General features: G+C 39.5%; 1 protein-coding gene across 4 annotated transcripts in view; it reads left to right on the top strand.

Annotated features, from left to right (window-relative positions):
- Positions 1-16,665, top strand: part of LOC130142443 (trafficking protein particle complex subunit 13) — a 35,556-nt gene extending 18,891 nt beyond the window's left edge. For 2 of the 4 annotated variants that reach the window (XM_056324388.1, XM_056324386.1), the window contains 5 exons: positions 573-706; positions 1,787-1,985; positions 13,850-13,950; positions 14,874-15,021; positions 15,117-16,665. In XM_056324388.1, the coding sequence (XP_056180363.1) occupies positions 573-706; positions 1,787-1,985; positions 13,850-13,950; positions 14,874-15,021; positions 15,117-15,221 (687 nt within the window). In that variant the 3' untranslated portion in view covers positions 15,222-16,665. Of the gene's footprint in view, positions 1-572; positions 707-1,786; positions 1,986-13,849; positions 13,951-14,870; positions 15,022-15,116 lie in introns of all 4 variants that reach the window. The other 2 variants (XM_056324387.1, XM_056324385.1) reach the window with 1 other exon arrangement.
- Positions 16,666-16,684: the final 19 nt, after the last annotated feature.

The raw sequence follows: 16,684 nt of genomic DNA, 5'->3' as shown, positions 1-16,684 counted from the left end.
GATGCATATAATATTGGAAACCATTGGCATGATGCAGCTGAGTGAGAGAGGAGGCTGGTTTTTGCTCTTTAGCCAGTACATCAGTGTTTCGTAATAATAAAATCTCAGAGCATGTACCTGAACTATTTCACTTCAGTTAAACAAACACACACACTTATTTTAATTTTTATATACAGCTTGATGCACTAGTAATCTGGCATGGCATGTCATTGTGCGCTGCAATTCCTTACCTTTTATTCTTTTTTCTTCTTTTTTATAATTTGGATTAAAACTTGAGTTGCTATTGAGTTAATGGAAGTCTTGAAGTGATGATCTAATGCATTACAAATAAGCAATAGCTAGAACAGTGAAATTATCCCACATCCATTGTTTGGCAAGATACCTGTTGACTAACACTTTTGCTCCTGTTGTTACTGGGATTCAGATTTTTTTCTTGCATTAATTAATTTGATTTGCAGGCATGAACTAAACACATGTGACTTTTAACAATAGGACTGTCTACTTTCTTAATAACACTAATCATGTTCTCATGAAGTTGCAATTTTGGTTTGGTTTTTTTTTTTTTTTTCCAGACAGATGAAGTGTTTCTGGAAGCTCAGATTCAGAATATCACTACCTCTCCCATGTTCATGGAGAAGGTTTCTTTAGAGCCATCTATGATGTACAATGTTGCAGAACTGAACACAGTTGACACAGCTGGGGAAAGGTATGTTCAGATTCAGGATACTTGACTTTGAAACTCATAAAATTTCATGAGATATAAGGATTACAGTTAGTGAGTTGGCTGTAATGGAAGGCTTGTACTTCTTTGATTAATAAGATCAAATTCCTATTATGTGTTCAGCTGGAAAAGCTGATACAGTTTTCTTTTTATAGAAACTGTTCTTAAAACTTTGTAATTCTAGCTGGTAGAGAAATCCCCAGCTTAATCCTCAAATAATTTGCAACATGGATGACAGGGTAACATGATAGCATGCTACTTCTTCAGCATCTCCTATATAAAACTTACCTCACGTCTGGTTCTGACTTACCTGTCTATACGTATTCAGCCTTACAGGACTCATCTGAATTGTCCTTGCTTCCTTCTAGTAGACTGGTAACTGTCTTCAGTTATTCTAATCAACATCTAGCAAGGCAGCAATCAAGGTGATACAGTGGAATGCCCTTACAGGGTCTTAGAATATAAAAGTGTGTCATGCTGAAATAAATTACATGTTTTGTTAATTACTAAAACACCAACTGTCATCGAACTGTTTGAGCTTTGCAGTTGCTTGGGTTTTTGGAGCAGGTGATGTTTGGGTGCTTCTGCAGTGGGGGCTGAAGTGAAAGTCCTGTCTTCTCCTTGCATGTCTAAGGGTTCACCCAACGATGTAGTGCAGCATATGTTCCTACAGAGTGTATACATCTGCTGTAATGGTTCTTGCCTTGAATGGGAATCTTAGGCTCGTGACAGTGAGATTTACTGGGAGGAAACGAAATAGCAGAAGTAAAATGACTAGGAACACTTAAGATGCCAGATAATAAATTAAAGTATGGGAAAGTGGATTACCATTTCAGTTCCTTCTGGCTTGGATGAATCATTTTAGGTTTTCTCCCCTTGGTTCTTGATGCTACATAAATTCCAGAATCGTTTTCTGTTGCGAAAACACAAAAAAATTCTACTTGTTTTTCTATGAATAAAATACATGTGGTGAAGACTGGTGAGGGATGGGGAAAAAAGGTGGGATTCTGAAGTCTTCTTAAAAATAACTTAAAATTTAGACCTAATGTGTATTTTTTCTTTTAGTGAGTCTACTTTTGGCTCAAGGACCTATTTACAACCTATGGATACACGCCAATACTTATACTGCCTAAAACCAAAGCAAGAATTTGCAGAGAAAGCTGGAGTAATAAAAGGTGTAACAGTGATTGGTAAACTAGACATTGTTTGGAAGACTAACTTGGGTGAACGAGGAAGGCTGCAAACTAGCCAGCTCCAACGGATGGTAAGTTTAACTTCAGCATCAATTTTTGAGGCAACTCAGTGACCAGTTCATCATGACTTGAAGGAAAAGCACAAGCTGCTTAACTCTCTGGACCTCATTCTGAATTAATATTTCTATATGTATTTGAAAAGTTACTAAGTAACTTTGGCCAGTGAAGGGGAGAGGGCGACGACACGACACAAGCCTTTATTCTGAGGGACTGTCACTGAACAAAAGCATTCTTGTTCCTTTTGGTCATGTGAATGGCAACATTTTTTGTTTTCTTGAGGATTGTTTTCTGGCACATAACATGCCGTTCTTTTTTCACTGCACTGAACAACATAACTTAATAGGTTGTGCACTTGAATTGCCAGAATCAAGTAACCTATGTAGCAAAATATGCTGGTTAAAATAAAATTAACTTCTTGGATGGCATTCGGCAACAAACTGGAATGTACTGACAAAAGAACTCATGCCAGCTGTTGAGACAGAAGTCTGCTCCCTAATCCATACAGACATTTTAGCTTTGAATAACATGTTATGTACAGGGTAATACTATTTATCTTTTATGTCCACAGTTCTGATGGAATATATTCTATTCCAGTTGATTTAAAAGTTCTTCATGAATTTTAAGTTGTAATTACTGGCTTGCTTAAGTCAGCTGCACAGCCAGTCTAATGCCTAAACTTGGCTTGCATCTTTTGAATTGAGGGTGCTGTAATATGGGAGAGAAGGAAAAAAAAAAAAGCTTTTAACAAGTGAATCTTAACCTGAGTTTACAAAGCTTCTTAATTGGGTTTCTGTCTCTCCCCCTGCCCCCATCCCCTAGTAAATTAGAGCAATCCTGTAGGGAAATCACGATGATGTGGAACTAGGCAAGCAAACTTGGATCCTGGAGATTCACAGCTAAGTCACTAAAACTTCTCTTTGTTTTTAATTGAGGTGTTAAGTATCTGTATAACCCCATCAAATCAGAAATTGCCCTTTTTTCTAAACATAGTTACTCCTGTTACTTTGAAAGTTTTAGCTTGCTTTTTAACTAATAAACTTTCTCATTTTCAACTTTCTCATTTTCAACTTTCTCATTTTCAACTTTCTCATTTTCAACTTTCTCATTTTCAACTTTCTCATTTTCAACTTTCTCATTTTCAACTTTCTCATTTTCAACTTTCTCATTTTCAACTTTCTCATTATTTTCAACTTTCTCATTATTTTCAACTTTCTCATTATTTTCAACTTTCTCATTATTTTCAACTTTCTCATTATTTTCAACTTTCTCATTATTTTCAACTTTCTCATTATTTTCAACTTTCTCATTATTTTCAACTTTCTCATTATTTTCAACTTTCTCATTATTTTCAACTTTCTCATTATTTTCAACTTTCTCATTATTTTCAACTTTCTCATTATTTTCAACTTTCTCATTATTTTCAACTTTCTCATTATTTTCAACTTTCTCATTATTTTCAACTTTCTCATTATTTTCAACTTTCTCATTATTTTCAACTTTCTCATTATTTTCAACTTTCTCATTATTTTCAACTTTCTCATTATTTTCAACTTTCTCATTATTTTCAACTTTCTCATTATTTTCAACTTTCTCATTATTTTCAACTTTCTCATTATTTTCAACTTTCTCATTATTTTCAACTTTCTCATTATTTTCAACTTTCTCATTATTTTCAACTTTCTCATTATTTTCAACTTTCTCATTATTTTCAACTTTCTCATTATTTTCAACTTTCTCATTATTTTCAACTTTCTCATTATTTTCAACTTTCTCATTATTTTCAACTTTCTCATTATTTTCAACTTTCTCATTATTTTCAACTTTCTCATTATTTTCAACTTTCTCATTATTTTCAACTTTCTCATTATTTTCAACTTTCTCATTATTTTCAACTTTCCTAAAATATCTCTTTAAAAACAGCTATCTTTTTCTGCCTCCATAAATGATTATTCTGTCACTCTGCATCCCTTGTTGTTGAGCCTTTGAGAATTGCATTTGAAACACAGTGGTGATAAACACACCACACTCCAGAATTTCAGTCATCCATCATTGTTTTGTGCTAGTGATTAACAGAGAAACATGAGTTATTTTGTGATCAAAGACAGATGTCTTTGGAAAAGTGACGTGCGGAATTAGACTCTATAACTCGAAAGTTATAAAGTAGGTATGTTTATTGCACGCAGATGCACGGGGGATCGCTCCTCCACAAGCGTGCATACCCGAAGTGACGAACCATCTCACATTTATACAATGAACAAATGAATATTCAATTAACGCCTATACATATTCGTTACCTAAACCCTGCTTCGTATGTTAATTAGCTTATCAGTCCGTTTCCTGGAATGTGGTGGTCTTGCAGGTTTGTAGGTGATTCATGTCCTTGTGACCACCCGATCTTCTTCAGGCGATTCATGTCCTTGTGACCACCGGATCTTCTTCAGGCGATTGTGACCACCCAATCTTTTCCAGCAAGGAGACTTAGCACTCCCTCCCTCTAGATAGCATTTGAATGTCTCTCATCTTTTCTTATTCTCTTTTAAATCGCCCCTTTGTTAGAGGAAGAAGGGCAGGCGTCTCCCCTTTGTTAGAGAAAGAAGGGCAGGCATCTCTCCGTCTCCCCTTTGTTAGAGGAAGAGGGGCAGGCGTCTCCTCAAAACTGTAGTTGTCACCGCACCCATGACTAGTCACCATACCCACATTCCTTAAGCAGACACATACAATCACAATCCATGTCCATTATCCCCATTTCACATTATTCCTCCATATCAATCCCCCCTTTTCTATTAAACTAAGTAAATTCTTAAGCAGCCTTCCCGAATGATATAAAGCATCATACATAAGTGTTACCCTTTTAAACATTCTCCAAACCCACAAATATAACATAATGGTTAGTATTAAGGAAATTCCTAAACTGATCAATAAGATCACAATGGGGTGTACCATAGTGTTAAGAATTCCTGTTGCAGAGGGTGACCAGCCAAAGAGAGTATCCCACCAATTATGGTTTCCATCCTGTTCTACCTTTTTTAAAACTTTCTTGATCCCCTCTACATCATGATGGATCATAAGAAGAGTTTCATGTCCCTTTTCTTTGGTTTCTTCCAGTATACGTTGTAAATCTGCATGTTTTAATAGTTCTTTTATACTGCTTATATTTAGTCCTATGGGGGCAGGAATTATTATCTGTGATAGGGTAAAATTGGATTTTAAGAATTGATGAGACACTACTGGGGCTGAGTAACTAAAATCACATCCTGTGATAGTAGTAAAATTACAAATACAATAATTTGAATACTGTGCAGTCTCCTTTACCTCCCCATCTATGGTTATTGTGTTACACTTAGTTCTCAAACACGCACATCCCTTCCCTGCATATATAATTACTGTTTTCAAGTTTGCATTTGGTCAGGCCTCGGAATGACATATTTTCTGATCTGTATCTAAACAAGTATCCTGAGCCATTATAGTATTGCTTTCACAGAGGAAGCCCTGCTGTTCTCGCATAATACAAGATTCTAAATCTACTGTTTGCCACTTGTCGCCTGTCTTTCTGGCCCATGTTCTATGTTCAAAAGGGTATAGGAGCACCCCATTATGGTTAATTCCAAGGGCTACAATGGGGTGTATGGTAATTATTACTGCATTATGTATGGTTAACACAAAAGCTGTGATGGTGTGTGTGTTGGGGTCATAGGTAAAGTTCACCATATTCCACCATGACTGGAGTTTTCTTTCTACCTCCGTAGCACTGTCCCAAACCATCTTTCGAATTTCTGTAGGAAATATGCCTTCCTCTCCTTCTCTTATTATGGATGCAGCTATTGATTGCATCCACATTTGGGCTTGGATGCAACTTAGAGCCAGGGCGACGTCATCCTGTAAACCACCTAACGCCTTAGTGATGAGTTGATGATCTTCCATGTTTATTTGTTCCCACCTGGGGAGTACCTTCGATATCAACCATTGATGTGCCCCTAATGCCAATAATGAAGATTTTAGTGGTTGTTGTAGTTTTGATAGATCGGCCGTGGTGGCAGCTAGTTTATTCATTATCACCTCTGAGTCTATGGAATTTAATACTCCGAGTCCTGTTCCCAACATTCCAGTTACATCTCTCACTATTCTGTTTCGATAAATATTTCCCCTTTTTCTTAACCAAGTGTCCATCCCTCATAAGAGGTTCGTAAGAAGGGGGAACAGGATGGCTTAACATCAGAAACATTGACTTGTATTTTTAACTCTGTTCTTTTAAGAGACCATTCTGGGTTAAACAACATTTGTTGCTGACCTGTATTTCTGATTACATATGGTCCAATTGTATAAATTTTTGGATCTGGTTTAGTTAATTTAAGATCAAGCGTTAATGGGGTTGTTGTAACTGTGGTGGTGGTAGGAACAGTGGTTAGCATGATTGTTATTTTGATCTTACAAGTCAGAGCTGTTCTTGGGGATTCCTTTCCTAGGCATATTATAAAGATGGGCTCGGTTAAGGTAAAATTGTGCCAACATTCCCGTGAATTAAAGCACATGGTTGTATTTAGAAGGGTAAATTCCTTATCTACCTTTCTGACGTTAATCTGGGTGTCTCCCGAAATCTTGGTGTTATCCTTTTCATTATATGTTTGACACCCTACTTTTATCCTATCTCCTAATTTTCCCCATAATCGGTCGACTTTGTGTACATCCTCCTGATCCCATTGATTCCTTTGGTACACCTCACTTTCAGAAAAAACCACCATAGCTAGTTTCGTCTTTGAGTCCACCTTTCCCATTATTCCAGTGTGTTTTTTCTGGGCATGATTCCAAGGCCAGTTATCAGGCTCTTGGTTGTAGGCAAGAGAGTGGGTACAAAAAACCACAAATGGTTTAAACCCACTATTGATCATTTTAAGAATCTAAACGTTCCTCATATATACATATAAAATCTGTTTTGATCAAAAATATCTTTGTTTGAGTTGGGGCTTACTGATAACAAGTTGGGCAAGACTGGCCACTGGCTCAGTCCCCGACTCTTTTGTTCTATATTGTTTGTTGTGGTGCCCTTCCCATATGGTGCATCCACAACCGCTCAGGTTCACTTACTTGCCACCCACATTGTTCCCATTTGTCCGAGTAAATTTGAGTTTCAGTTCTTTTTTAACTGGGGTTACTTTCCACGAAGTTGCAGGGGCTTTCTTAATCCGGGTATGGTGAATCCAAGAATTCTGTCCCTCAACCTTGATTGCAGTGTAGGTGGTGAGTAGGACTTGAAAAGGTCCGGTCCACTGCGGTTCCAGGGTTTTATCTGCAAAACACTTAACGTATACATAGTCTCCTGGTTGTATATCGTGAACAGGTCCATCCAGACCCCTACTGCGTGTTCCCATCACATGCTTCTCAATTCTTATTAGTTGTTTGTTTAGTGCCACCATATAGGAAGTCATTGTTTCTTCACCAATCTGTGAAGACATCCCCTTTTGTACCCTATAGGGTCGTCCATATAAAATTTCAAATGGGCTAAGCCCCTCTTTTGCTCTCGGTCTAGTTCGAATTCGTGTAAGAGCTAATGGCAAAGACTGGGGCCAAGTTAGATTTGTTTCTTGGCCTAACTTGACAATCTGTTGTTTGATTAGATGATTCATCTTTTCCACCTGGCCACTCGATTGTGGTCGGTATGGGGTATGTAATTGCCAATCTATTCCTAGATGGTGGCTGATCTGTTGCACTATTCTGGACACAAAAATGTGGTCCTCTATCCGAGGACATTACCGCTGGGACTCCAAACCTAGGTATTATCTCTTGGAGTAGTATTTTGGTCACTTCCCGGGCTTAAGCAGTTCTGCATGGGAAGGCTTCTGGCCAACCTGAAAAGGTATCCATTAGTACCAATATCGATACCCCCCTTTTCTAGGAAGTTCTGAGAAATCGATCTGCCAATGTTGCCCTAGAACATTCCCTCTGCTAATGTTCCCTAGTTTTATTTTATTTGCTGTATTGGGATTATTGCGTAAACACATTTCACATTGCTGAGTCACCTGTTTTATTACAGTATATAAGTTTCGCCCTTTCAATTTCTGATTTAGACTTTTATATAAAGTATCAGCTCCCCAATGCGTCTTATTAATAATAGGGCTGTGGTCCATATTAAATTGGATGGTACCACTATACAACCATCCCTTAAATAAGTCCACTTACTTAATTTTATTTTATAATTCATGTCCTGAATTACCTTTAAGTTTTCTTTAGAATAGTTTGGCTCTTGATCTGTACTTACAGTTTGGATTTTATCATCTGGTATTAAGGATCCTTAATTCCTCCTTTCCTACCTCCTCTGTTACTCGTCTGGCCTCATGGTCAGCCAGGCGGTTTCCAATTTCCAAATCAGTGCCTCAGAGTGGGCCATGCCTCACATCAAGGTCTGGCATGGCATTTGTTCCCACCGCTCAACGCCTGCTGGGTTGCAGCCAACAGCGGAGCTCAAGATTCTTCTTGGTGGCAAACACAGAGGCCAACCCAGTCTTGCCCTTGACTATGGTAGGAGGCACCTGACCAACCTTATTCCTTGTAAGTCAATGCAGTTTCATCTGCACATCCCATAACAAGTCACTGTCATGGCAAAACACACAGATTTACATTAGTAGAACTACTACAGAGTGTATTTTATTTCACTTTTTCTGCCAATATCCCCACAGCCTTGCTGACCAAGGGATATTGTTTTTATCTGAACTGAGCAAGCCTCCCCCTTATCATTTTACTGTATCAGGTAAAGCATTTTTCACCTTTCCTGGAATTTATTTTCAGATACACCTGGTTAAAAATTTCTCTTACTTCAGGGAGGTCCTCTTTTCTGCTGAATTAAAGATAAGCTCAATATTTCAATTACTTGATCATATTTAACTTTTAATTTCATTTCCCCTTCTTTAAACGTCTAGATGTTCTAATAAATCTCATCCCAACAAAGATTTTAGTGAATTTGGCATTCTTATTTGTTTTTTTTTTAGTTTGTACTTTAAAGGTTTCAGGATGTTTTCCTGGTGGCCAGCAGCTCCCACAAATGTAACTTTTTTTTTTTTTTTTTTAACTGAAGTTTAACAAGTAAGTTGGTTTTGTATTCACTAAAATTCCACCTCGTACCCATTCCCTGCCCTAGAAGAGCCGTTACCGGTCCTGTTGTACTGCAAATGCTGCAGCAATTGGGGTGACATTGTCAGGTTCTTCTGCTCAATTGTCAGCAATAGCAACCCCCTCCTCCTCACCAGCAGAAGGGTTCAGGGCAGGAGATGCTCTTCCTGCTCTGCAGGTTACACAAGCCTGCCTCTGCAGCAGCACTTCTGTTTTAACTCTTTCTGACCCTGAATGCAAATCTGCTCCTTGTTGCTTTAAGTCTGTTGTTATTACGTATCATGCCGTTGCAGGCAAACAGAAAACATCCTGCCATGCATCCCAGCATGATTCAGTCGCACCTTCGAGGGGGTACAGGGGTTTGTACAAACTCACCCCAACACTTACACACTTTCACAGGGTCTTTGATTCTTCACACACACACGCATGCCTCAGGTTTTACATACATCAGTACAAGTTTTTATATCTTACAACGTGTTTCATTCTGGTTGCTCCACAGAAGGAACCGCAACCTGAGCTTTTTAACACAAAATTTCAACAAGAACATCTTTCTAGTTTAGGTCTCAGTTTTTTCCTATCCTTTTCTAGAGCCACAATCAAAGATCAGGTGATGTTAATCCCGCACTCTTTCTAGTGCTAGTACCATAGGATCCCGAGGGGGTACTAATCCACAGTCCTTTTGCCACTCAGGTTTGTCCTGGAGGACGAAGAACATGTCTGCATACGATACTTCGTCCCATTTTCCTTCTTTTCTCAGACACAACATTAATTGCAGGAGAGTGTTATAATCTAACGTTCCTCCCTCCTGAGGCCATTTCGCATCGCTCTCCAATTTATACAAAGGCCACCACTGATTACAATATTTAACCAGTTTCCTTCTATTTTCGGTACCACCCTGTCCTACAATATCACTCCAATGTTTTAATATACAACCCAAAGGCGATTTTTCACAGGGCTTACTCCTTCCATTTCCCATTTTGCAATTTTAATTACTTTGTTTTTCTCCGGCCGCCTTAGCCACCCAAGGTTGGAAACGCGGATAGAGCTTTTTACTCGTTTTGCACTCAAACGCCTGTCTCAAGCACTCTTGCACTCACACTTAGTCAAAATAATTAAGCTATACACGGAAAATCAAAATGCGCATCTCAATCACACCATTCACACTCTCCGGGCAGCCCGCAGTCACACAAGCAGTATGTTATACGGTACCGTGCACTTATGTACAAACTCTTAGGAACAGTAACAGTTCACAAAGTATGCATTTCAATGAACAATTGCCAAAAAACAAACAACAAACAAAAACCAATTTTTCCTGGTCTTAAGCAGAGTGTTAAGCTTTCCGCTATTTGCCACAAATTACCAGAATGTTAATATTTTTCAACATACATTTCATAACTCCGAGTTTTGAACATATAACAAGACAACACATAGAACAAACAAGACACAGAGCGCTATTTCAGTTGTTACATTCCAGGAATTCCCCAATTCTTAAGACAACCTAGAGGAAGTTTTTAGCTTCCTCTTTTTCCTACGCCAAAGTTTCCCTTTTACTTTTGCTGTGAGGTCCCTCTTGTTCCTGTGAGATCCCGCCTTATTCCGTCGCGCCCCCCGCTTTCCGTCACGAGGCCTCCGGGCTTTTAGGAATGGCAGTAACCTCGGGTTTGCTCGATCTGCCCTCAGTATCGCTAGCGGCCACCCCTCGGTCAGCAAACCCCCTCCCAAGGTACCTTTCCTCCTGGGGACTACGCTGCGCGCCGGACGTCTCCGTGCGTCTCACCAGCCGCCCCGTTTCTAAACATACCGTTTTACCCGTGGATCCAGGGGTTTCTTTTCTGCTCCCGGGTGAACAGCTGAGAAGAGGAGGCTCCTCCGAGGAGATCTCCCGGGGCGCGCCTAGGAGCGTCCGCTCCGCAGCTGGTCCCTCAGCCGAGCAGAAATCCTCCTGCCTGGCTCGCCAAACTGACGTGCGGAATTAGACTCTGTAACTCGAAAGTTATAAAGTAGGTATGTTTATTGCACACAGATGCTCGGGGGATCGCTCCTCCACAAGCGTGCATGCCCGAAGTGACGAACCATCTCACATTTATACAATGAACAAATGAATATTCAATTAACGCCTATACATATTCGTTACCTAAACCCTGCTTCGTATGTTAATTAGCTTATCAGTCCGTTTCCTGGAATGTGGTGGTCTTGCAGGTTTGTAGGTGATTCATGTTCTTGTGACCATCCGATCTTCTTCAGGTGATTCATGTCCTTGTGACCACCCGATCTTCTTCAGGCGATTGTGACCACCCAATCTTTTCCAGCAAGGAGACTTAGCACTCCCTCCCTCTAGATAGCATTTGAATGTCTCTCATCTTTTCTTATTCTCTTTTAAATCGCCCCTTTGTTAGAGGAAGAAGGGCAGGCATCTCTCTGTCTCCCCCTTTGTTAGAGGAAGAGGGGCAGGCGTCTCCTCAAAACTGTAGTTGTCACCGCACCCATGACTAGTCACCATACCCACATTCCTTAAGCAGACACATACAATCACAATCCATGTCCATTATCCCCATTTCACATTATTCCTCCATATCAAAAGCAGCAAACAGGTTTGGGGGTTTGTTCCCCTTTGAAATGCAGTGCAACTTGCTCTCATCTTCCCCTCATCTTTTAAGTGCTGTCAGATTATTTCATTTCTAGGCTGCTTTCACCTTCCTCCTAATCCATTTACTAGCCCTATAACCACCCTTTTCCCCACAGGCTCAGAACTTTACCTGTGCTGTGTCCCTCCCCAACCCGCCCCCACCCCCCATTGTTTCGGTTCACATTAGGAGTGCACTTTTGAAACAAGTATCGTGGATCTCCCCCACTTACCATAATTTTGGGGCTTTTTTTGTGGAGTGGTCTTGGAATTCACAACTACATTTTTTCTGGGTGCGGCGAATGAATAGACGGGACGCAGCTTGATGCAAGCAAATGTCAATTTATTGTACAGCAGCACGAGTTTATATACACTTTCAGAAGCTGCGCGTTTTAAACAGATTGGTTCTTGAAGCTAAGCCTTGCATACTAGGCAATCCCCGATTGGTGGTTAACTACCATCAATTAACAGCAAGGTGTTACCTTTCCTTGGCGCCATCCCTCCCCCACTCCCCTGTGCTCTGTATCATGTTAATTGTTGTCTAGACAAGCTCGAGCACATTCCCCTCAGCTAACTGATTGCCACGCATGGTCCTAGTTTCCAGCCCGCTCCTGCTTCTGGGTAACATTAAACCAGACAGATGCATGTCCACAGTATGCCAAGGGTCTCCACCTGCTCATGGGCATGCAATCCAGGACTAGACTAGAACCAGTCCGTTTAAAGAATGCTGCTCTTGAGTAGCACAAGCAAGTTGATTCCATACTCTGAGCAATTGTCTCATTTTTGGATGAAAACTATGCTCCTTCTTTTGGTGTTACCGTAAGGCCTTTACCTCTAGCCATCAGTTCTTGTAGGTGTATCATTAAGGCCAACAGGTATGGACTGGTTTGGGCCTTCTCACCTGCTCTGATCCTGTCTTGATTTGATCAATTGTGGCCAAGTTTATTCTATAAAACACTGCTTTTCTTGTTTGGGCTTGTGGGGGTTTTTTTTTCCTTAATGTATCTCTATTAAAAAGAAGAGTCTAATGTTATGGCAGACTACCTGTTGTTTAGGGAAGTAGTTATAATTTATCCAGTAGGTTCCTTCCTCTTACCTAATCCAGATGAAAACGTGTGCCTTTTTCCAGTGCGGGATAATTACTACTTTTTCTTGAAGGGTTCCAAACTGATGTTGCTTGATTGCTCAGAAGTCGCCATCAGTTTGACATTTTTGCTCACTCTGATGTCCTATTTAATTTGCTTTCTACAGGTCATCTTTCTTTAGTCTGTAACGAACCATGTATGACTAAAACCTCTTCCCAGCCTGTTGGTCACTGGCTTTCTGGACCTCTTTGGGAATATATTTTTAATGAAGCTGTAAATGTAACTACAGCATCCTTTTATCAGCAGTATTGGAATGTGTGTCACAAGTAAGCCTTGTCAGGCCAGGCGATCTTTTCGCTTCTTTTTTTTCCCTTATGATTTGTCATTTGTGGGGGATTTAAAATCTAAAGCTGTTTATCTGCAGGTTACCATCTTGTATCAACCCTGGTTAGTAGTAACCAGGGTATTTGTCATAGGTTTGTCATATTAATAGACCATATGAAATGTGTTTGGCTCTTGACAGAATTGGATAGCTGGCAAGTGTTCAAACCATGTGCCTTTCTAATTTGTGGCAATTATTTTTTTGGCAGAGGCTTGGAGGATTGAAATGGCAAAGAGAATGAGCAATCTCTTTAATTCATAGGATGTGGAATAGTGTTGGGTTTATCCAGGACAATTATGAACTTTTTTTCATGAAAAAAATTTAAAAACCCCCACCAACTTATGTTGTCCATAGTGTATCTGTTACCTGCCTAACAGATCTTAGAATTAAAGTTCATCTTCTCAGGAATTCTGTGGGGATATTCAAGCTTTAAGGATGTGAACTATCTGAAAAACCTAATAATAAAGATCATCCACGTCTAATGAATTGTTAAACCTGTCAAGAAGGTGGTCATTGGTAGTGGGTGGAGAAGTGCTGTGATTTGGATACAAATCAAAAGCATGAAAAGTCAAACTTCTTTCTTCAGAGTCATCTTACTCTAAGCTTGTTGCAGAAAATGAAGATGTAAGTAGTGAAAACTTTACTGTCCAGCATCTGAGAATACACATTCTTGTACCTTCTCAGGCTCCTGGTTATGGCGATGTAAGGCTTTCTTTGGAGACAATACCAGACACTGTAAATTTGGAAGAACCTTTCAACATTACATGTAAAATAACAAACTGCAGGTAATGATGTCATGTTATTCTTGTGGGTTTTCCTGAATAGGTAAGTTGTGGCTGTCTTTGTTTCGCTTTTCAATACTTTCTCCAGAAACAACTCAAGGCTGGTCTTTTATTATGAGTTGTAGCAACATGAAACTACTTGAAACGCATCTTTTGGATTACAGTGATTTTCAAAAACCCAAAGAAAACAGATCATGATGGAAGGTTGTGGTTGGGTTTTTTTTAATACTATTTGAACTAGGAGATTGCCATAAGTCTGTAGTAGAATTCCGTGGAACTGGCAGCAGTATCATTTAAGATTGCACCCCATACTTAAATCGCAAATCATCTTAGTTCTTCTTAGTTAATCTAATAGCAAAATGAGTGCCTATATAGGATTTTTTAACTACAAGTGACTTTATCAGAATAAATTATATTTGTATCCAGTCTGATTTTACTGCTGGTTCTGCACCACTGCTAGAATGCCTGCTAAACATTGTCTCCATAGTCTTTTGTATGTGTTTTATCAATGTTTTGACTTGATTTGTGTTTACACTAGGATCTACAGTAGCCCTTTATAAAAGGGTTGCAAGAGTGACATTTAAGTAAAGTAATTCTAAATAGAAGTTAAAGCTAGCCAGGGACTAAAGCATGCATCTGGGCTGCAGATACTTCTCATTAGAATCTTGTACTCCATCCAAAACGTGAGTGATATTTAAGCTATGCAGTACTGCTAAGCCCATGATAGGATGCTTGTGTTGGACAAAGCTATATGCAACTGCATTGCTGCACATCATAGTAAATTTTGCTTGCTGCCTTGTAATTTATAAATGGTTGATCAGTAATAACCTGAATAATACGGTAATCAAGCTTTTATATGTCTGCAGTCTTTGAGTGCTTAAAAAAAGTCCACAGGTTTATTCTTGTTTTTCAATTTCCTCTAGCAGTGAAAGAACTATGGATCTGGTTTTAGAAATGTGCAATACTAATTCCATCCACTGGTGTGGAGTTTCAGGAAGGCAACTTGGAAAGCTGCACCCAAGTTCATCCCTCCATCTTGCACTTACATTGTTGTCTTTAGTGCAGGGACTACAAGTAAGTCTTTATAGCATAATTCTGTTATAAAATAGCTGGTTTATAAACTTAGTAATTATTTCTATTAACATCTCCTAAATATTTTCCCTTTCTAGAGTGTCTCTGGCTTAAGACTTACAGACACATTTTTGAAGAGAACATACGAGTATGATGATATTGCACAAGTCTGTGTAGTTTCTTCAGAAGTCAAACAAAGCTGAAGAAAGAATTCTGTGTTTGCTGGGCCTTTTTTTTTTTATCAACTCTTTAATATGATTCAGCTGCAAAAACATCAAAACATGTGCAAGCAAAGCCAAATCTCTGTATGCCTATAAATGTAATTATGGTTCTTTTAATTTCTCTGAGCGTTCTTTTGAATGTTTTAAAAATGCATATACCACTTTCAGAAGATTTTTATCTACTGAAAAGAAAGCCTCTGAAAAAACTGTAGCCCTAGCAAATTTTATTTCATTGACATCGCCTCAGGATGGGGGGTGAGATTGATAAATAATAGCACTTTGTACTTATTTTTGTTACTTTATTTTTTTACATATTAAACCAGTTTTTAAATTGTGGCTCTAACATAACTGCTTCAGTTTTAAGCAACTGGCCCTTTACAGAGAAGTTCCTGGAATCCAAAACTCTAAAGGAAATAGTTCAGGGTACCTGGCACGGCAGCGTATTTGCATGGTATGGGCACAGCCATAAGAACTATCATGTGGTAACAGCAAGGGATGAGAGAGTGCAGCTGGCACTGAGGCACCAGCAGCTAGAGAGTAGAGCAGCAGCCGAAGAACACACTGGTGGTGGTTCCGTCTCTGGAAAGTGGTAATACAGCAAACCTGTCCCAGTTAGCTGCAGTCTTGTGCAGAGCTCTGTGTCCCTGCAATCCAGGGCATGCTGTGAGCAGGCATGTTACTTCCCAATTAGTAGAGTACTGAAAACTAAAGTCGCAGAAATCAGGTGGGTTTTTTTTATTGGTAGACTGAGGTGGTCTAAGTTATTCTTCTTGTCCCAGAGGCATTTAAGTAGATTTTTAGGAAATTGAGGATAAAACCCTGCATGGCTGGCCTAGATAGAGTTCTCCAAAGCCTATGCAGGAAGAAATTCAGGACTTGGTTCAAGCACTGATACGTATTTTTCCTAGTTTGCTTTAGACAAAAGATGAAAACATCTTTGGCTGAAGTATTTAAATTCACCCAAAGGTAGCCATTTAATAGAGAGAACGGTGACTGACTTTCCTACTTCAATGCTGGTGGCATGTCTACTAAACTAGGTAGTTTAACTACTCATATATCTCAGCTACCACATTGGCACTTAGCAACCTCAGTTTCTGGTTTTTTACTTAAGGCCGCCTTGTGTTTAAAACCTTTAATGCAGGAGCGGGCTGGAAACTAGGACCATGCGTGGCAATCAGTTAGCTGAGGGGAATGTGCTCGAGCTTGTCTAGACAACAATCAACATGATACAGAGCACAGGGGAGTGGGGGAGGGATGGCGCCAAGGAAAGGTAACACCTTGCTGTTAATCGATGGTAGTTAACCACCAATCGGGGATTGCCTAGTATGCAAGGCTTAGCTTCAAGAACCAATCTGTTTAGAACGCGCAGCTTCTGAAAGTGTATATAAACTCGTGCTTCTGTACAATAAATTGACATTTGCTTGCATCAAGCTGCGTCCCGTCTC

This window comes from Falco biarmicus, chromosome Z (assembly GCF_023638135.1).
Source record: "Falco biarmicus isolate bFalBia1 chromosome Z, bFalBia1.pri, whole genome shotgun sequence".
Taxonomy (NCBI): domain Eukaryota; kingdom Metazoa; phylum Chordata; class Aves; order Falconiformes; family Falconidae; genus Falco; species Falco biarmicus.
This window is presented reverse-complemented; position numbering and strand designations above follow the sequence as displayed.